Consider the following 22,934-nt stretch of genomic DNA (forward strand, 5'->3'; position numbering starts at 1 on the left):
CCTGGTTTAAAAGAGAGATAGACATAAGTGTATGTATGTGATTAGGAGAGATGGTCAAAAGGCATGTGTTAACTGATAGGCATGTAAAAGAGAGACTTGTGGATGTTAATGTGCTGAGAGGTGCAGCTGGAGGAGTGTCTGATCACTATCTTGTGAATGTGAAGATTTGTAGAGGTTTCCAGAAAAGAGGAGAGAATGTTGGGGAGAAGAGAGTGGTGAGGGTAAGTGAGCTTGGAAAGGAGACTTGTGTGAGGAAATACCTGGAGAGATTGAGTGTAGAATGGCAAAAGGTAAGAGCAAATGACATGAGGGGAGTGGGTGAGGAATGGGATGTATTTAGGGAAACAGTGATGGCTTGCACAAAAGATGCATGTGGCATGAGAAAGGTGGGAGGTGGGCAGATTAGAAAAGGTAGTGAGTGGTAAGATGAAGAAGTAAGGTTGTTAGTGAAAGAGAAAAGAGAGGCATTTGGATGCTACTTGCAGGGAAGTGGTGCAAATGACTGGGAAATGTATAAGAGAAAGTGGCAGGAGGTCAAGAGAAGGGTGAAAGAGGTGAAAAAGAGGGCAAATGAGAGTTGGGGTGAGAGATTATCATTAAACTTTAGGGAGAATAGAAAAATGTTTTGGAAGGAGGTAAATAACATGTATAAGACAAGAGAACAAATGGGAACATCGGTGAAGGGGGCAAATGGGTAGGTAATAACAAGTAGTGATGAAGTGAGAAGGAGATGGAGTGAGTATTTTGAAGGTTTATTAAATGTGTTTGATGATAGAGTGGTAGATATAGGGTGTTTTGGTCAGGGTGGTGTGTGAAGTGAGAGGGCCAGGGAGAATGATTTGGTAAGCAGAGAAGAGGCAGTGAAAGCTTTGTGGAAGATGAAAGCTGGCAAGGTGGTGGGTTTGGAATTTATTAAGAAAAAGGGGTGACTGTGTTGCTGACTAGTTGATAAGGATATTCCATGTATGTATCGATTGTAGTGAAGTGCCTGTGGATTGGCATAATGCATGCAAAATGCCATTGTACAAAGGCAAAGGGGATAAAGGTGAGTGTTCAAACTTCAGAGGCACAAGTATCTTGAGTATTCCTGGGAAGTTATACAGGAGGGTATTGATTGAGAAGGTAAAGGCATATACAGAGCATCAGATTGGGGAAGAGCAGTGTGGTTTCAGAAGTGTAGAGGATGTGTGGATTGTTTGCTCTGAAGAATGTATATGAGAAATACTTAGAAAAACAGATGGATTTTTATGTAGCATTTATGGATCTGGAGAAGGCATATAATAGGGTTGATAGAGATGCTTTGTGGAAAGTTTTAATAATATATGGTGTGGGAGGTAAGTTGCTAGAAGCAGTGAAAAGTTTTTACCAAGGATGTAAGGCACATGTACGAGTAAGAGCAGAGTAGAGCGACTGTTTCCCAGTGAATGTTGGTTTGTGGCAGGAGTGTGTGATGTCCCCAAGGTTGTTTAATTTGTTTATGGATGGAGTTGTTAGGGAGGTAAATGCAAGAGTTTTGTAGAGAGGGGTGAGTAGACAGTCTGTTGTGGATGAGAGGGACTGGGAAGTGAGTCAGTTGTTATTTGCTGATGACAGCTCTAGTGGCTGATGTGGGTGAGAAACTGCAGTGGTTGGTGACTGAGTTTGGAAAAGTGCGTGAAAGGAGAAAGTTGAGATTAAATGAATAAGAGCAAGGTTATTAGGTCCAGTAGGGTTGAGGGACAAGTTAATTGAGAAGTAAGTTTGAAAGAAAAATTGGTGGATGTGAAGTGTTTTAGATATTTGGGGTGGACTTAGCGGTGGATGGAACCATGGAAGAGGAATTGAATCACAGAGTAGGGAAGGGGGCATGAAGGTCCTGGGAGTGATGAAGAATGTGTGGAACGAGAAAACGTTATTTCGGAGAGCAAAAATGGGTATGTTTGAAGGAATAGTAGTTCCAACAATGATATATGGTTGTGAGGAATGGGTTATAGATAGGGTTGTATGGAGGAGGGTGGATTTGTTGGAAATGAAATGTTTGAGGACAATATGTGGTGTGAGGTGCTTTAATTAAGTGATGAAAGGGTGAGAGAGATGTGTGGAAATAAAAAGAGTGGTTGACAGAGCAGAAGAGGGTGCTTTGAAATGGTTTGGCCATATGGAGAGAATGAGTGAGGAAAGATTGACAAAGAGGATATATTTGTCAGAGGTGAAGAGAACAAGGAGAAGCGGAAAACCAAGTTGGAGGTGAAAGAATGGAGTGGAAAAGATTTTGAGCAATAGGGGCTTGAACATACAGGAGGGTGAGAGGTGTGCAAGGAATAGAGTGAATTAGAACAATGTGATATACTGGGGTCGACATGCTGTCAGTGGACTGAACTAGGGCATGTGAAGCGAGTTGGGTAAACCATGGAAAGATCTATGGGGCCTGGATGTGGATAGAGAGCTGTGGTTTTGGTGCATTACACATGACAGCCAGAGACTGAGTGTGAACAAATGTGGCCTTTTTTTGTCTGTTTCCTGGCCCTACCTCGCTGAAGCGGGGGGTAGTGACGCTATTTCCTGTGTGGTGGGATAGCGACAGGAATGGATGAAGGCAAGCAAGTATGAATATGGACATGTGTATATATGTATATGTCTGTGTATGTATATGTGTGATCGGGGCCTGAACGTGCAGGAGGGTGAAAGGTGTGCAAGGAATAGAGTGAATTGGAACGATGTGGTATACCGGGGTCGACGTGCTGTCAATGGATTGAACCAGGGCATGTGAAGCATCTGGAGTAAACCATGGAAAGTTTTGTGGGGCCTGGATGTGGAAAGGGAGCTGTGGTTTCGGTGCATTATACATGTGGCCTTTGTTGTCTTTTCCTAGCGCTACCTCACGCACATGTAGGGGGAGGGGGTTGTCATTTCATGTGTGGCAGGGTGGCGACAGGAATGAATAAGGGTAGACAGTATGAATTATGTACATGTGTATATATGTATGTCTGTGTGTGTATATATAAGTGTACGTTGAGATGTATAGGTATGTATATATGCGTTTATGGACGTGTATATGGGTGGGTTGGGCCATTCTTTCGTCTGTTTCCTTGCACTACCTTGCTAACGCGGGAGACAGGGACAAAGTGTGATAAAAAAAGAAAATAAAAATGTGCGTGCATAGATATTCATGTACATATATGTGTATATGAGTGGATGGGCCATTCTTCGTCTGTTTCCTGGCGCTACTTCACTGACGCAGGAAACAGCAGTTAAGTATGATAAAGAATAAAATGCACTGTATACATACTTGCACATACGCATACATATACATTTATACACACATATACGTGCACATACATATGCATATATTCACATTTATATATTCACACTTACTCACCTTCATCCATTCCCAGCGCCATCGTGTCCTACAAGAAACAACATTGCCACCCCCTGCATCAGCAAGTTAGTGCCAGGAAACAGACAAAAAAGACCATATCCACTCATACTCAGTTTCTAGCTGTCATGTGAATGCACCAAAACCAGGACTCCCTATCCACAGACCTTTCCATGGTTTACCCTAGACGTTTCACATGCCCTGGTTCAGTCCAGTGATAGCACATTGACACCAGCATACCACATCATTCCAATTTACTTTATTCCTTGCACACCTTTCACCCTCCTGCATCTTTAGGCCACAATCACTCAAAATCTTTTTCACTCCATCCTTCCACCTCCAGTTTGGTCTCCTGCTTATTTTTACCTCCACCTCTGTCACATATATCCTCTTTGTCAACCTTTTCTCATTCATTCTCTTCATATGTCCAAACCATTTCAACACAGCCTCTTCTCTCAACCACATTCTTATTATTACCACACATCTCTCTTCCCCTCTCATTACTTACTCGATCAAACCACCTCACACAACATATTGCCCTCAAACATTTCATTTTCAATGCATCCACCCTCCTCTGTTCAACCCTATCTATAGCCCATGCCTTGCAACCATATAATATTGTTGGAATAACTATTCCTTCAAACATACCCATTTTCACTCTTTGAGATAACATTCTTTCTTTCCACACATTCTTCATCAATCCCATAACCTTCGCCCTCTCCCCCACCCTATGACTCACTTCCACTTCCATGGTTCCATTTGCTGCTAAGTCCACTCCCAGATATCTAAATATGCTTCATTTCCAATTTTTCTCCATTCAAACTTACATCCCAGCTAACTTGTCCTTCAACCATACTGAACCTAATAACCTTGCTCTTATTTACATTTACTCAGCGTTCTTCTTTCACACAGTTTTCCAAAGTCAGTCACCAACTTCTGCAGTTTCTCATTTGAATCAGCCACCAGTGCTGTATGATTGGCAAACAACAAATGACTCACTTCCCAGGCCCTCTCATCTCCAACAGACTGCATACTCTACCCAGTCTCCAAAACCCTTGCATGTACCTCCCTAACAACCCCATGCATAAACAAATTAAACAACCATGGAGACATCACACACCCCTGCCACAAACCAACATTCACTGAGAACCAGTCACTTTCCTCTCTTCCTACACGTACACATGCCTTACATCCTCGATAAAAACTTTTCACTGCTTCTAACAACTTGCCTCTCACACCATATATTCTTAATACCTTCCACAGAGCATCTCTATCAACTCTATCATATGCCTTCTCCAGATCCATAAATACTATATACAAATCCATTTGCTTTTCTAAGTATTTCTCACATACATTCTTCAAAGCAAATACCTGATCCACACATCCTCTACCACTTTTGAAACCACACTGCTGTTCCACAATCTGATGCTCTGTACATGCCTTCACACTCTCAATCAATACCCTCCCATATGATTTCCCAGGAATACTCAACAGATTTATACCTCTGTAATTTGAGCACTCACTTTTATCCCCTTTGCCTTTGCACAATGGCACTACGCAAGCATTCCGCCAATCCTCAGTCACCTCACCATGAGTCATACATACATTAAATAATCTTACCAACCAGTCAACAATACAGTCACCCCCTTTTTTAATAAATTCCACTGCAATACCATCCAAACTTGCTGCCTTGCCGGCTTTCATCTTCCGTAAAGCTTTTACTACCTCTTCTCTGTTTACCAAATCATTCTCCCTAATCCTTTCACTTTGCACACCACCTCGACCAAAACACCCTATATCTGCCACTCTATCATCAAACACATTCAACAAACCTTCAAAATACTCACTCCATCTTCTCACATCACTACTACTTGTTATCACCTCCCCATTTGCCCCCTTCACTGATGTTCCCATTTGTTCCCTTGTCTTAAGCACTTTATTTACCTCCTTCCAAAACATCTTTTTATTCTCCCTAAAATTTAATGACACTCTCTCAACCCAACTCTCATTTGCCCTCTTTTTCACCTCTTGCACCTTTCTCTTGACCTCCTGCCTCTTTTTTTTTTTTTTTTATACAAATCCCAGTCATTTGCATTATTTCCCTGCAAAAATCATCCAAATGCCTCTCTCTTCTCTTTCACTAATAATCTTACTTCTCATTCCTATGAGTCCATAGGAAAAATGAAACACATAAGTTCCCAAGTGCACTTTCGTGTAATAATCGCATCATCAGGGGAGACAAGAGAGAAATATAAGTCAGTTGATATACATTGAAGAGATAAAGCTAGGATGCCATTTGGTAAACATGCAATTGTCCAAGACAGACAACAAGTGTTCATAAACTTATCATTTTACAAATTTTAGTGGGTAAGGTATCAAATTCTAATATCATGAACAATGTAGATTTAGTCAACAAGCTAAACAATATCAATGTTGATATTGATTTGAAACTAGTTAGCTTTGATGTTTCCTCTCTTTTCACAAAAGTTCCAGTTGGTGATCTTTTAGAATATTTATTTGATGTCTTGGATGATATTCATTTACCTGTTTCAAAGTCTGTTTTCATTGAACTGATAAAATTGTGTATAAAAGACTTTGTATTTCAATTCAATGGAGACTATTATGCTAAAAAATTTGGTATGTCAATGGATAACCCTCTTTCACCTGTACTAAGTAATCTTTTAATGGAATTTTTTGAAATAAAATTACTAAAAGATATCTTACCTTCTAATGCAATTTGGTTTAGGTATGTAGATGATGTTCTTTGTGTTTGGCCAACAAATGAAAATTTACAAATATTTCTCCCCTTACTTACTAATTTAGTACCTTCCATCAAATTTACTGTAGAGAATGAAAATAATGGTATGTTACCATTTTTAGATTGCTTGATCTATAGGCAAGGAAACAAGTTTTAGTTTAGCATATACAGAAAACCTACCTATGTATGCTCATATATCCATTATTACTCATCTCAACATGACAGAGTTAAATTATCATCATTTCAATCTATGTTCCTTAGGGCATTACGTATTTGTTCCAGAGTTTATTGATGATGAGTTTGAGAAGATATATTCTATTGGATCTAAGTTAAAGTACCCTAGATCTTTCATTGATAAATCCCTTAAGTTAGCAAAGAAATCATTTTATAGAGCTGAGCCCAAACCTCCCATTGACACCAAGAATCTTTTAGTTCTCCCTTGCTTAAATCTTATGATATAAATGTTGCCTTCAGCAACAATAATACTATAGAGAATATCTTAATCAGGAATTCACCAGAAAATTCTCCTGGATGCATCTATAAAGTGCCGTGTGGAAATTGTAATAGATTTTATGTTGGGCAGACTGGTAAGGATCTTTCTGTTAGACTTAAGCAACATAAATATAGTATAAGAATGGGACAAGAATCAAATGCCCTCTTTGATCACATTAAAGACTATGATCATTGTATTGACTGGAGTTTATGAACACTTGTTGTCTGTCTTGGACGATCGCATGTTTACCAAATGGCGTCCTAGCTTCGTCTCTTCAATGTATATCAACTGACTTATATTTCTCTCTCGTGTCTCCCCTGATGAAGTGATTATTACACGAAAGTGCACTTGGGAACTTATCGTGTTTCATATTCCCTGTGGACTCATAGGAATATCTTGATCACGTACAAAATTGTGATCCTTTCCAATATTTTTTTTTTTTTTTCAAACTATTCGCCATTTCCCGCGTTAGCGAGGTAGCATTAAGAACAGAGAACTGGGCCATTGAGGGAATATCCTCACCTGGCCCCCTTCTCTGTTCCTTCTTTTGGAAAAAAAAAAAAAAAAAAAAAAAAAAAAATTGAGAGGGGAGGATTTCCAGCCCCCCGCTCCCTTCCCTTTTAGTCGCCTTCTACGACACGCAGGGAATACGTGGGAAGTATTCTTTCTCCCCTATCCCCAGGGATATATGTATATATTTTATTTTTTATTTTCATTTTATTTTACTTTGTCACTGTCTCCCGCGTTAACGAGGTAGCGCAAGGAAGCAGACGAAAGAATGGCCCAACCCACCCACATACACATGTATATACATACACATCCACACATGCAAATATACATACCTGTACATCTCAACGTAAACATATATATATATATATATATATATATATATGTATACACACACAGACATATACATATACATGTATACATATGTGCATAATTCATACTGTCTGCCTTTATTCATTCCCATCGCCACCCCGCCACACATGAAATACAACCCCCTCCCCCCGCATGAGCCCGAGCTAGTGCTAGGAAAAGACAACAAAGGCCACATTCATTCACACTCAGTCTCTAGCTATCATGTATAATGCACCGAAACCATAGCACCCTTTCCATATCCAGGCCCCACAGAACTTTCCATGGTTTACCCCAGACGCTTCACATGCCCTGGTTCAATCCATTGACAGCACGTCGACCCCGGTATACCACATCGTTCCAATTCACTCTATTCCTAACACGCCTTTCACCCTCCTGCATGTCCAGGCCCCGATCACTCAAAATCTTTTCCACTCGATCTTTCCACGTCCAATTTGGTCCCCCACTTCTCCTCATTCCCTTCACCTCTGACACATATATCCTCTTAGTCAATCTTTCCTCACTCATTCTCTCAATGTGACCAAACCATTTCAAAACACCCTCTTCTGCTCTCTCAACCACTCTCTTTTTATTACCACACATCTCTCTTACCCTATTATTACTTACTCGATCAAACCACCTCACACCACATATTGTCCTCAAACATCTCTTTTCCAGCACATCCACCTTCCTCCTCACAGCCTTATCTATAGCCCATGCCTCGCAACCATATAACATTGTTGGAATGACTATTCTTTCTAACATACCCATTTTAGCTTTCCAAGATAATGTTCTTGACTTCCACACATTCTTCAATGCTTCCAGAACTTTCGCCCCCTCCCCCACCCTATGATTCACTTCCACTTCCATCGTTTCATCCGCTGCCAAATCCGCTCCCAGATATCTAAAACACTTCACTTCCTCCAGTTTTTATCCATTCAAACTTACCTCCCAATTGACTTGACCCTCAACCCTACTTTACCTAATAACCTTGCTCTTATTCACATTTCCTCTCAGCTTTCTTCTTTCACACACTTTACCAAACTCAGTAACCAGCTTCTGCAGTTTCTCACATGAATCAGCCACCAGCGCTGTATCATCAGCAAACAACAACTGACTCACTTCCCAAGCTCTCTCATCCACAACAGACTGCATACTTGCCCCTTTCCAAAACTCTTGCATTCACCTTCCTAACAACCCCATCCATAAACAAATTAAACAACCACGGAGACATCACACACCCCTGCCGCAAACCTACATTCACTGAGAACCAATCACTTTCCTCTCTTCCTACACGTACACATGCCTTGCATCCTCGATAAAAACTTTTCACTGCTTCTAACAACTTGCCTCCCACACCATATATTCTTTATACCTTCCACAGAGCATCTCTATCAACTCTATCATATGCCTTCTCCAGATCCATAAATGCTACATAAAAATCCATTTGCTTTTCTAAGCATTTCTCACATACATTCTTCAAAGCAAATACCTGATCCACACATCCTCTACCACTTCTGAAACCACACTGTTCTTCCCCAATCTGATGCTCTGTACATGCCTTCACCCTCTCAATCAATACCCTCCCATTTAATATCCCAGGAATACTCAGTAAACTTATACCTCTGTAATTTGAGCCCTTTTTTTTATCCCCTTTGCCTTTGTACAATGGCACCATGCAAGCATTTTGCCAATCCTCAGGCACCTCACCATGAGTCATACATACATTAAATAACCTTACCAACCAGTCAACAATACAGTCACCCCTTTTTTTTTAATAAATTCCACTGCAGTACCATCCAAACCCGCTGTCTTGCTGGCTTTCATCTTCATCAGAGCTTTTACTACCTCTTCTCTGTTTACCAAATCATTTTCCCTAACACTCTCACTTTGCACACCACCTCGACCAAAACACCCTATATATGCCACTCTATCATCAAACACATTCAACAAACCTTCAAAATACTCACTCCATCTCCTCACATCTCCACTACTTGTCATCACCCCACCATTAGCCCCCTTCACTGAAGTTCCCATTTGTTCCCTTGTCTTATGAACTTTATTTACCTCCTTCCAAAATATCTTTTTATTCTCCCTAAAATTTAATGATACTATTTCACCCCATCTCTCATTTGCCCTCTTTTTCACCTCTTGCACCTTTCTCTTGACCTCCTGCCTCTTTCTTTTATACATCTTCCAGTCATTTGCATTATTTCTCTGTAAAAATCGTCTAAATGCCTCTCTCTTCTCTTTCACTAATAATCATACTTCTTCATCCTACCACTCACTACCCTTTTTAATCTGCCCACCTCCCACACTTCTCATGCGTTTGGTGACTGAGTTTGGAAAAGTTGAGAATGAAGAAAGCTGAGAGTAAATGTGAATGAGTAATGTTATTAGGTTCAGTAGGGTTGAGGGACAAGTTAACTGGGCGGTAAGTTTGAATGGAGGATAACTTGAGGAAGTGAAGTGATTTAGATATCTGAAAGTGGATGTAGCAGCGAATGGAACCATGGAAGCAGATGTTAGTCACAAGGTGGGGGAGAAAGTGAAGGTTCTGGGAGTGTTGAAGAATGTGTAGAAGGCTGAGAACGTTATCTCTGAGAGCAAAGATGGGTATGTTTGAAGGTATAGTGGTTCCAACAATGTTATATGGTTGTGAGTTATCAGCTATAGATAACATTGTATGGAGGAGGGTGGATGTGTTGGAAATGAAATGTTTGAGGAGAGTATGTGGTGTTAGGTGGTTTGATTGAGTAAGTAATGAAAGGGTAAGAGAGTTGTGTGGTTGAGAGGTTTGTTGAGAGAGCAGAAGAGGGTGTGTTAAAATGGTTTGGTCACATGTAGAGAATGAATGCGGAAAGATTGACAAAGAGGATAAATGTGTCAGAGGGAGAGGGAATGAAGAGAAGCTGGAGACCAAACTGGAGGTGGAAGGATGGAGAGAAAAAGATTTTGAATGATAGGTTCCTGAACAAACAGGAGGGTGAAAGGTGTGCAAGGAATAGAGTGAATTGGAATGATGTGATATACCAGGTTCTACATTCTGTCAGTGGATTGAACCAGGGCATGTGAAGTGTCTGGGGTGAAACATGGAAATTTTTGTGAGACTTGGATGTGGAAAGGGAGCTTTGGTTTCGAGGATTACACACGACAGCTAGAGACTGAGTGTGAACGAATGTGGCATTTTTTTGTCTTTTCCTAGCGCTACCTCTTGAGGGATGCTATTTCATGTGTGGCGGGGTGGCGACAGGAATGGATGAAGGCAGGAAGTATGAATATGAACATGTGTATATATGTGTATGTCTGCGTATGTCTATTTATTTATTTATTTATTTTGCTTTGTCGCTGTCTCCCGCGTTAGCGAGGTAGTGCAAGGAAACAGACGAAAGAATGGCCCAACCCACCCACATACACATGTATAAACATACATGTCCACACACAAAATATACATGCCTATACGTCTCAACGTATACATATATATACACACACAGACATATACATATATACACATGTACATAATTCATACTGTCTGCCTTTATTCATTCCCATCGTCACCCCGCCACACATGAAATACAACCCCCTCCCCCCGCATGAGCCCGAGCTAGTGCTAGGAAAAGACAACAAAGGCCACATTCATTCACACTCAGTCTCTAGCTATCATGTATAATGCACCGAAACCATAGCACCCTTTCCATATCCAGGCCCCACAGAACTTTCCATGGTTTACCCCAGACGCTTCACATGCCCTGGTTCAATCCATTGACAGCACATCGACCCCGGTATACCACATCGTTCCAATTCACTCTATTCCTAACACGCCTTTCACCCTCCTGCATGTCCAGGCCCCGATCACTCAAAATCTTTTCCACTCGATCTTTCCACGTCCAATTTGGTCCCCCACTTCTCCTCATTCCCTTCACCTCTGACACATATATCCTCTTAGTCAATCTTTCCTCACTCATTCTCTCAATGTGACCAAACCATTTCAAAACACCCTCTTCTGCTCTCTCAACCACTCTCTTTTTATTACCACACATCTCTCTTACCCTATTATTACTTACTCGATCAAACCACCTCACACCACATATTGTCCTCAAACATCTCTTTTCCAGCACATCCACCTTCCTCCTCACAGCCTTATCTATAGCCCATGCCTCGCAACCATATAACATTGTTGGAATGACTATTCTTTCTAACATACCCATTTTAGCTTTCCAAGATAATGTTCTTGACTTCCACACATTCTTCAATGCTTCCAGAACTTTCGCCCCCTCCCCCACCCTATGATTCACTTCCACTTCCATCGTTTCATCCGCTGCCAAATCCGCTCCCAGATATCTAAAACACTTCACTTCCTCCAGTTTTTATCCATTCAAACTTACCTCCCAATTGACTTGACCCTCAACCCTACTTTACCTAATAACCTTGCTCTTATTCACATTTCCTCTCAGCTTTCTTCTTTCACACACTTTACCAAACTCAGTAACCAGCTTCTGCAGTTTCTCACATGAATCAGCCACCAGCGCTGTATCATCAGCAAACAACAACTGACTCACTTCCCAAGCTCTCTCATCCACAACAGACTGCATACTTGCCCCTTTCCAAAACTCTTGCATTCACCTTCCTAACAACCCCATCCATAAACAAATTAAACAACCACGGAGACATCACACACCCCTGCCGCAAACCTACATTCACTGAGAACCAATCACTTTCCTCTCTTCCTACACGTACACATGCCTTGCATCCTCGATAAAAACTTTTCACTGCTTCTAACAACTTGCCTCCCACACCATATATTCTTTATACCTTCCACAGAGCATCTCTATCAACTCTATCATATGCCTTCTCCAGATCCATAAATGCTACATAAAAATCCATTTGCTTTTCTAAGCATTTCTCACATACATTCTTCAAAGCAAATACCTGATCCACACATCCTCTACCACTTCTGAAACCACACTGTTCTTCCCCAATCTGATGCTCTGTACATGCCTTCACCCTCTCAATCAATACCCTCCCATTTAATATCCCAGGAATACTCAGTAAACTTATACCTCTGTAATTTGAGCCCTCTCTTTTATCCCCTTTGCCTTTGTACAATGGCACCATGCAAGCATTTTGCCAATCCTCAGGCACCTCACCATGAGTCATACATACATTAAATAACCTTACCAACCAGTCAACAATACAGTCACCCCTTTTTTTTAATAAATTCCACTGCAGTACCATCCAAACCCGCTGTCTTGCTGGCTTTCATCTTCATCAGAGCTTTTACTACCTCTTCTCTGTTTACCAAATCATTTTCCCTAACACTCTCACTTTGCACACCACCTCGACCAAAACACCCTATATATGCCACTCTATCATCAAACACATTCAACAAACCTTCAAAATACTCACTCCATCTCCTCACATCTCCACTACTTGTCATCACCCCACCATTAGCCCCCTTCACTGAAGTTCCCATTTGTTCCCTTGTCTTATGAACTTTATTTACCTCCTTCCAAAATATCTTTTTATTCTCCCTAAAATTTAATGATACTATTTCACCCCATCTCTCATTTGCCCTCTTTTTCACCTCTTGCACCTTTCTCTTGACCTCCTGCCTCTTTCTTTTATACATCTTCCAGTCATTTGCATTATTTCTCTGTAAAAATCGTCTAAATGCCTCTCTCTTCTCTTTCACTAATAATCATACTTCTTCATCCTACCACTCACTACCCTTTTTAATCTGCCCACCTCCCACACTTCTCATGCGTTTGGTGACTGAGTTTGGAAAAGTGTGAGAATGAAGAAAGCTGAGAGTAAATGTGAATGAGTAATGTTATTAGGTTCAGTAGGGTTGAGGGACAAGTTAACTGGGCGGTAAGTTTGAATGGAGGATAACTTGAGGAAGTGAAGTGATTTAGATATCTGAAAGTGGATGTAGCAGCGAATGGAACCATGGAAGCAGATGTTAGTCACAAGGTGGGGGAGAAAGTGAAGGTTCTGGGAGTGTTGAAGAATGTGTAGAAGGCGAGAACGTTATCTCTGAGAGCAAAGATGGGTATGTTTGAAGGAATAGTGGTTCCAACAATGTTATATGGTTGTGAGTTATCAGCTATAGATAACATTGTATGGAGGAGGGTGGATGTGTTGGAAATGAAATGTTTGAGGAGAGTATGTGGTGTTAGGTGGTTTGATTGAGTAAGTAATGAAAGGGTAAGAGAGTTGTGTGGTTGAGAGGTTTGTTGAGAGAGCAGAAGAGGGTGTGTTAAAATGGTTTGGTCACATGTAGAGAATGAATGCGGAAAGATTGACAAAGAGGATAAATGTGTCAGAGGGAGAGGGAATGAAGAGAAGCTGGAGACCAAACTGGAGGTGGAAGGATGGAGAGAAAAAGATTTTGAATGATAGGTTCCTGAACAAACAGGAGGGTGAAAGGTGTGCAAGGAATAGAGTGAATTGGAATGATGTGATATACCAGGTTCTACATTCTGTCAGTGGATTGAACCAGGGCATGTGAAGTGTCTGGGGTGAAACATGGAAATTTTTGTGAGACTTGGATGTGGAAAGGGAGCTTTGGTTTCGGAGGATTACACACGACAGCTAGAGACTGAGTGTGAACGAATGTGGCATTTTTTTGTCTTTTCCTAGCGCTACCTCTTGAGGGATGCTATTTCATGTGTGGCGGGGTGGCGACAGGAATGGATGAAGGCAGGAAGTATGAATATGAACATGTGTATATATGTGTATGTCTGCGTATGTCTATTTATTTATTTATTTATTTTGCTTTGTCGCTGTCTCCCGCGTTAGCGAGGTAGTGCAAGGAAACAGACGAAAGAATGGCCCAACCCACCCACATACACATGTATAAACATACATGTCCACACACACAAATATACATGCCTATACGTCTCAACGTATACATATATATACACACACAGACATATACATATATACACATGTACATAATTCATACTGTCTGCCTTTATTCACTCCCATCGCCACCCCGCCACACATGAAATAACAACCCCCTCACCCCTCATGTGTGTGGGGTAGCGCGAGGAAGACAACAAAGGCCCCATTCATTCACATTCGGTCTCTAGCTGTCATGTGATAATGCATCGAAACCACAGCTCCCTTTCCACATCCAGGCCTCACAGAACTTTCCATGGTTTACTCCAGACGCTTCACATGCCCTGGTTCAATCCACTGACAGCACATCGACCCTGGTATACCACATCGTTCCAATTCTTTCTATTCCTTGCATGCCTTTCACCCTCCTGCATGTTCAGGCCTTGATCACTCAAAATCTTTTTCACTCCATCTTTCCACCTCCAATTTGGTCTCCCACTTCTTGTTCCCTCCACCTCTGACACATATATCCTCTTGGTCAATCTTTCCTCACTCATTCTCTCCATGTGACCAAACCATTTCAAAACACCCTCTTCTGCTCTCTCAACCACACTCTTTTTATTACCACACATCTCTCTTACCCTATTATTACTTACTCGATCAAACCACCTCACACCACATATTGTCCTCAAACATCTCATTTCCAGCACATCCACCCTCCTCCACACAACTCTATCCATAGCCCATGCTTCGCAACCATACAACATTGTTGGAAAAACTATTCCTTCAAACATACCCATTTTAGCTTTCCAAGATAATGTTCTTGACTTCCACACATTCTTCAAGGCTCTCAGAATTTTCACCCCCTCCCCCACCCTATGATTCACTTCCTCTTCCATGGTTCCATCCGCTGCCAAATCCACTCCCAGATATCTAAAACACTTCACTTCCTCCAGTTTTTATCCATTCAAACTTACCTCCCAATTGACTTGTCCCTCAACCCTACTGTACCTAATAACCTTGCTCTTATTCACATTTACTCTCAGCTTTCTTCTTTCACACACTTTACCAAACTCAGTCACCAGCTTCTGCAGTTTCTCACATGAATCATCCACCAGCATTGTATCATCAGCGAACAACAACTGATTCACTTCCCAAGCTCTCTCATCCACAACAGACTGCATACTTTCCCCTCTTTCCAAAACTCTTGCATTCACCTCCCTAACATCCCCATCCATAAACAAATTAAACAACCACAGAGACATCACACACCCCTGCCACAAACTTACATTCACTGAAAACCAATCACTTTCCTCTCTTCCTACACGTACACATGCCTTACATCCTCGATAAAAACTTTTCACTGCTTCTAACAACTTGCCTCCCTCACCATATATTCTTAATACCTTCCACAAAGCATCTCTATCAACTCTATCATATACCTTCTCCAGATCCATAAATACTACATACAAATCCATTTGCTTTTCTAAGTATTTCTCACATACATGCTTAAGGGCAAACACCTGATCCACACATCCTCTACCACTTCTGAAATCACACTGCTCTTCCCCAATCTGATGCTCTGTACATGCCTTCACCCTCTTAATCAATACCCTCCCATATAATTTCCCAGGAATGCTCAACAAACTTATACCTCTGTAACTTGAGCCCTCACTTTTATCCCCTTTGCCTTTGTACAATGGCACTATGCAAGCATTCCGCCAATCCTCAGGCACCTCACCATGAATCATACATACATTAAATAACCTTACCAACCAGTCAACAATACAGTCACCCCCTTTTTTGATAAATTCCACTGCAATACCATCCAAACCCGCTGCCTTGCCGGCTTTCATCTTCTGCAAAGCTTTTACTACCTCTTCTCTGTTTACCAAATCATCCTCCCTAACCCTCTCACTTTGCACACCACCTCGACCAAAACACCTTATATCTGCCACTCTATCATGAAACACATTCAACAAACCTTCAAAATACTCACTCCATCTCCTTTTCACATCACCACTACTTGTTATTCACCTCCCCATTAGCCCCCTTCACTGAAGTTCCCATTTGTTCTCTTGTCTTACGCACTTTATTTACCTCCTTCCAAAACATCTTTTTATTCTCCCTAAAATTTAATGATACTTTCTCACCCCAACTCTCATTTGCCCTCTTTTTCACCTCTTGCACCTTTCTCTTGACCTCCTGCCTCTTTCTTTTATACATCTCCCAGTCATTTGCATTACTTCCCAGCAAAACTCGTCGAAATGCCTCTGTCTTATCTTTCACTAATAATCTTACTTCTTCATCTCACCACTAACTACCCTTTTTAATCTGCCCACCTCCCACGCTTCTCATGCCACAAGCATCTTTTGTGCAAGCCATCACTGCTTCCCTAAATACATCCCATTCCTCCCCCACTCCCCTTACCTCCTTTGTGCATGTGTATGTATGTATATATTTAAATGTATAGGCATGTGGGTGGGTTGGGCCATTCTTTCGTCTGATTCCTTGCGGCACCTTACTAATGTGGGAGATAGCAATTAAGTATGATAAAGAAAATGAAAATGGAAAATTTGTTAAATGTATACACATGACAGCTAGAGACTGAGTGTGAATGAATGTGGTCTTTTTTTTGTCTTTTTCTAGCACTACCTTGTGGGGGGTGCTATTTCATGTGTGGCGGGGTGGCGATGGGAATGGATGAAGGCAATAAGTGTGAATATGTACATGTGTATATATGTATATGTCTGTCTATGTATATGTATGTATACATTGAAATGTATAGGTATGTATATGTTCGTGTGTGTGCATTTATGTATATACATGTATATGTGGGTGGGTTGTTCCATTCTTTCGTCTGTTTCCTTGCACTACCTTGCTAATGTAGGAGATGGCGATTAAGGATAATATAAAGAATAAAATAAATGCATATATTCATACACATATATGTATATATATACATTCCTTCTAACCCATGGGGAAAGTGAAACATGATAATTCCCAAGTGCACTTTCATGTAATGATCACATCGTCTGGGGAGCTACAAGAAAGAAACAACAGTTAGTTGATATACAAGTAAGAGACATAGCTATGATGCCATTTGGTTATATTTCTCTCTTGTACCTCCCTTGATGATGTGATCATTACATGAAAGTGCACTTGGGAATTTACTGTTTCATTTCTCCATGGATTAGAAGGAATTTACTTGATCATGCACTCAAATGTGATCTTTTCTACTCATATACTTATATACTCATGTACATATTCATATTTGTTCCCCATCAACCATTCCCCACAGGAAATAACATCATCACCCCCTGTATCAGCAAGGTAGCTCAAGGAAACAGATGAAAAAATGCCACATCTGCTCACACCCTCAATAGCTCTCATGTGTATTGCACTGAAACCACAGGCCCTGCAGACCTTTCCATGGTTTATCCCAGACATATCACTTGCCTTGGTTCAATCCATTCACAGCATGTCAACCCCAGTATACCACAGGGTTCCATTTCACTTCATTCCATGCATGCCTTTCACCCCCTGCATGCTCATGTCCCAATTGCTCGGAACCTTTTTCACTCCATCCTTCCACCTCCAATTTGGTCTCCCACTTCTTGTTCCTTCCACCCCTGACACATATATCATCTTTGTCAACTTTCTTCACTCATTTGTTCCATATGTCCAAACCATTGCAACACCCTCTTCTGCTCTCTCAACCACACTCTTTTTTTACCTTACAGTCTCTTACCCTTTCATTACTTACTTGATCAAATCACCTTGTACCATACATCATCCCCAAATATTTAATTTCCAACACATCCACCCTCCCCTGTACAACCCTATCTATAGCCCATGCCTTCCAGCCGTATAATATTATTAGAACTACTGTTCCTTCAGACGTTCCCATTTTTACTCTTTGAGATAACGTTCTCTCTTTCCACATATTCTTCATTGCCCCTAAAACCTTTTCCCCCTTCCCCTCCCAGTGACTCACTTCTGCTTCCATGGCTCCATTTAGATGTGCCCCGTGGGCTATTATATTTTGCCCACCCTTGCTGTAGTTACTGAAATCAAGTTAGCTTTTCTATGATTTCTGTCATGACTTTCTGGTTCACTTTTTATGGCCGTGTCCTTTTCTCTTTTGATTCTAGATTTTACTGTTGAATACTTTTTTCAAATTGAAATCAGTTTTCTGTTGCTAAATCCATTTCACTGCCCCGGTAATCATTATTAAGAAAAAGGAAGAATACTTATGTAGTGCAAAATATCACAAGTCTTCATATTTCTGCAGAAGTCATCCGACTGCCACGATCCGGTCGAGTCATAAGAACACTGGCTGGAGCCCCACCAATCCACCAGCGGACATTTATTCCTCCACGGCCTCCTAACAATAATGAGAATGAGCCTGTCATAACAAAAGTTTTATCAACCAGACATCTTGCTGCAGAGGTTTGTCTTCATGCTTGGTGTATTGTATTATAGATTTAGCTTGCTTACTGTATGAATGGAGCATTTAAAATCTGTCCAAGTGCTTCATTTATGGATATAGGCCCATTAAATCAGAAAACTGAAATAATGGCTTCTGTTAACAGAAAGATTTGGGTTAGGCACAGACTCTTCCTTACCCTCTGGCTAACATATGACAACTGGTGGCTGCTTATAATAATACCATATTTCAGTCAGCAATGGTTTAAATACCAAACACAGGTACAAATAATTACAAGAATATAGATTTTTTGTTCATACATATTCATACATATTCGTAATTTCCCGCATTAGCGAGGTATCGTTAAGAACAGAGGACTGAGCCTAAGAGGGAAAATCCTCACTTGGCTCCCTTCTCTGTTCCTTCTTTTGGAAAAGTAAAAACTGGAGGGGAGGATTTCCAGCTCCCCACTCCGTCCCCTTTAGTCGCCTTCTATGACATGCTGGGAATATGCGGGAAGTATTCTTTCTCCCCTATCCCCAGGAATAAAAGATATATTTAAATCATCAAAATGAAAACGTAATTTGAACATATACTTATAATTTGCTCAAATACAATGCTCCCTCTCTATTTATCTCACTTGTTCAGTCATGAGCAATATACTGTACTTTAATGTACAAAATAATCATTTGAAATCACGAAGATGTATGTATTTAACCTTAAATATTTACCAGACAAAGGTTGTACAATATCCTAACCAAAACGTAAAACCACATTGAGAGGGAGAGAGAAAAACACAACAGAACATTCCAATACGTTTTCTATTTTTGTCTACAAATAAATTCCATGATTTCTCTTATATCCTATATGTTTCTTAGTCTCCCATAAATTATGAAAATACTAGAGTTACATACTGTTAATTTATACATGATCAAATAAACAAGATTACACATTTTAGCATACAACAATCAGACTTTAAGAGAGCATATTGTACCTTAACACAGAAAACTGAACAAAATGTGATGGATAGCTAAAACAGTTATTGGGAAAGAGGGGAGATGACTGTAACAATAGCCTTTCCAAATAAAAATGTATGTTACATATATGGAACTTTTCGCATGGCCCTTCACATGGATAGTGTCAAGTTAGCTATGGGGTTGTGAAATATTTATTGATAAAATGGGAATTAGAGTATGTGGATAGGCAGCTGACCCAGTATAATCCTACATTAATGTGATTTATTATTGTCCTATTTAGATCCCATAGATTCTTTTATAAACTGCTTTCTCCATTTATGCAAAGGATTAATCCATTCTTGTATGGAATACTGCTCACATCTGAGGAGGTTCTAGCTCTATTAAGTTACTAGACAGTTATTTTCAAAGAAACTCTTACAGTTTAACCTCATACTTGACCCACGTGCCTTATGCCACAGTGTTAGTTCACTTTTTATCTTCTATAGGTATTGCTTTGTTTTTGCTCCTAAGAGCTGGCTGCTTGTATGTTCCCATCATTACCTCAACCATGTATTACTAATCATGTTACTGCATCCCATAAATACAGGTTGACTATTTGCAACTTAAAGGTGGGCCAGTTTGTTAACTGTTTCTTTTCCTAGACCTTAGAGACTTGGAGCTCTTTACCCTCTCAAATCCTAACAAATATGTCCTGGCCCTTTAAGAGGCATTTTCAGTTAGAGCCTCCAAAATTAAAATAAAAAAGTATGTACATGTACTGTATTGTAATCATCATTATGGTATGTATTAGTATTATGCTCCTCCATTACAGTACAAGAGTGTGTGCAAAACATTCTTTCATCTCCAAAACATCTGTTTATGTAATTACCTATTTCTCTGCTAGGAGAGAGTTTTATGCTCATGGGGCCCCATACCTTGAATTATCTCTATTATCGTACAACTTTTTAAACGTGTATACTGTCCTCATGTTTTGCTTCTTCATTCAGCTTATTCCATTCATTCATTTTTATAATACTATGAAACTACTGTTTTTCATCCCTTTGAAAAGAATTTTCTTTTATTTCTTAAGGTGGCCTCTGGTTACTCTTATCCTTTTATATTTCAAAGCACTATTCTCTATGTATATCATCAAGCTGATAAAACTTTGAGAAAAAGACACCCATCACTCTTCTCTATTCTATTATTATTTTTTTTATTACTTGAACACCGCTTCCCGCTTCAGTGAGGTGGCACTGGGAAACAGATGAAGAAAAATGGCCCATCCACTCATATACACATAACACCCACACTTGCATATATATATATATATATAGTGAGAGGACAAGAGTAAGGGAAGGAGTAGCACTACTCCTGAAACAGAAGTGATGGGAATATGAGATAGAGTGTAAGAAAGTAAACTCTAGATTGATATGGGTAAAACTGAAAGTGGATTGAGAGAGATGGGTGATTATTGGTGCATATGCACCTGGGCATGAGAAGAAAGATCATGAGAGGCAAGTGTTTTGGGAGCAGCTGAGTAAGTGTGTTAGTAGTTTTGATGCATGAGACCAGGTTATAGTGATGGGTGATTTGAATGGAAAGGTGAGTAATGTGGCAGTTGAGGGAATAATTGGTGTACATGGGGTGTTCAGTGTTGTAAATGGAAATGATGAAGAGCTTGTAGATTTGTGTACTGAGAAAGGACTGGTGATTGGGAATACCTGGTTTAAAAAGAGAGATATACATAAGTGTACGTATTTAAGTAGGAGAGATGGCCAGAGAGCATTATTGGATTACTTGTTAATTGATAGGCGCATGAAAGAGAGACTTTTGGATGTTAATGTGCTGAGAGGTGCAACTGGAGGGATGTCTGATCATTATCTTGTGGAGGCGAAGGTAAAGATTTGTAGAGGTCTTCAGAAAAGAAGACAGATTGTTGGGGTGAAGAGAGTGGTGAGAGTAAGTGAGCTTGGGAAGGAGACTTGTGTGAGGAAGTACCAGGAAAGACTGAGTACAGAATGGAAAAAGGTGTGAACAAAGGAGGTAAGGGGAGTGGGGGAGGAATGGGATGTATTTAGGGAAGCAGTGATGGCTTGCACAAAAGATGTTTGTGGCATGAGAAGCATGGGAGATGGGCAGATTAGAAAGGTTAGTGAGTGGTGGGATGAAGAAGTAAGATTATTAGTGAAAGAGAAGAGTGAGGCATTTGGACGATTTTTGCAGGGAAATAATGCAAATGACTGGGAGATGTATAAAAGAAAGAGGCAGGAGGTCAAGAGAAAGGTGCATGAGGTGAAAAAGAGGGCAAATGAGAGTTGGGGTGAGAGAGTATCATTAAATTTTAGGGAGAATCAAAAGATGTTTTGGAAGGAGGTAAACGAAATGCATATGACAAGGGAACAAATGGGATCATCAGTGAAGGGGGCTAATGGGGAGGTGATAACAAGTAGTGGTGATATGAGAAGGAGATGGAGTGAGTATTTTGAAGGATTGTTGAATGTGTTTGATGATAGAATGGCAGATATAGGGTGGTGTGCAAAGTGAGAGGGTTAGGGAGAATGATTTAGTAAACAGAGAAGAGGTAGTAAAAGCTTCTCGGAGGATGAAAGCTGGCAAGGCAGCGGGTTTGGATGGTATTGCAGTGGAATTCATTAAAAAAGGGGGTGACTGTGTTGTTGACTGGTTGGTAAGGATATTTAATGTATGTATGACTCATGCTGAGGTGCCTGAGGATTGGCAAAATGCATGCATAGTGCCATTGTACAAAAGCAATGGGGATGAAGGTGAGTGCTCAAATTACAGAGGTATAAGTTTGTTGAGTATTCCTGGGAAATTATGTGGGAGGATATTCATTGAGAGGGTGGAGGCATGTACAGAGCATCAGATTGGGGAAGAGCAGTGTGGTTTGAGAAGTTTTAGAGGATGTGTGGATCAGGTGTTTGCTTTGAAGAATGTATGTGAGAAATACTTAGAAAAGCAAATGGATTTGTATGTAGCATTGATGGATCTGGAGAAGGCATATGATAGAGTTGATAGAGATGCTCTGTGGAAGGTATTAAGAATATATGGTGTGGGAGGCAAGTTGTTAGAAGTAATGAAAAGTTTTTATTGAGGATGTAAGGCACGTGTACAAGTAAGAAGAGAGGAAAGTGATCGGTTCTCATTGAATGTCAGTTTGTGGCAGGGGTGTGTGATGTCTCCATGGTTGTTTAATTTGTTTATGGATGGGGTTGTTAGGGAGGTGA

General features: G+C 40.5%; 1 protein-coding gene across 1 annotated transcript in view; it reads left to right on the forward strand.

Annotated features, from left to right (window-relative positions):
• The window catches only part of Pex16 (peroxin 16), a 90,513-nt gene that overhangs the window by 18,829 nt on the left and 48,750 nt on the right, over window positions 1-22,934 (forward strand). The window contains exon 5 of the mRNA XM_071672068.1: window positions 18,599-18,756. Within this exon, the coding sequence (XP_071528169.1) occupies window positions 18,599-18,756 (158 nt within the window). The remainder of the gene's footprint in view (window positions 1-18,598; window positions 18,757-22,934) is intronic.

The sequence above is a fragment of the Panulirus ornatus genome, chromosome 17 (assembly GCF_036320965.1).
Source record: "Panulirus ornatus isolate Po-2019 chromosome 17, ASM3632096v1, whole genome shotgun sequence".
Classification (NCBI taxonomy): domain Eukaryota; kingdom Metazoa; phylum Arthropoda; class Malacostraca; order Decapoda; family Palinuridae; genus Panulirus; species Panulirus ornatus.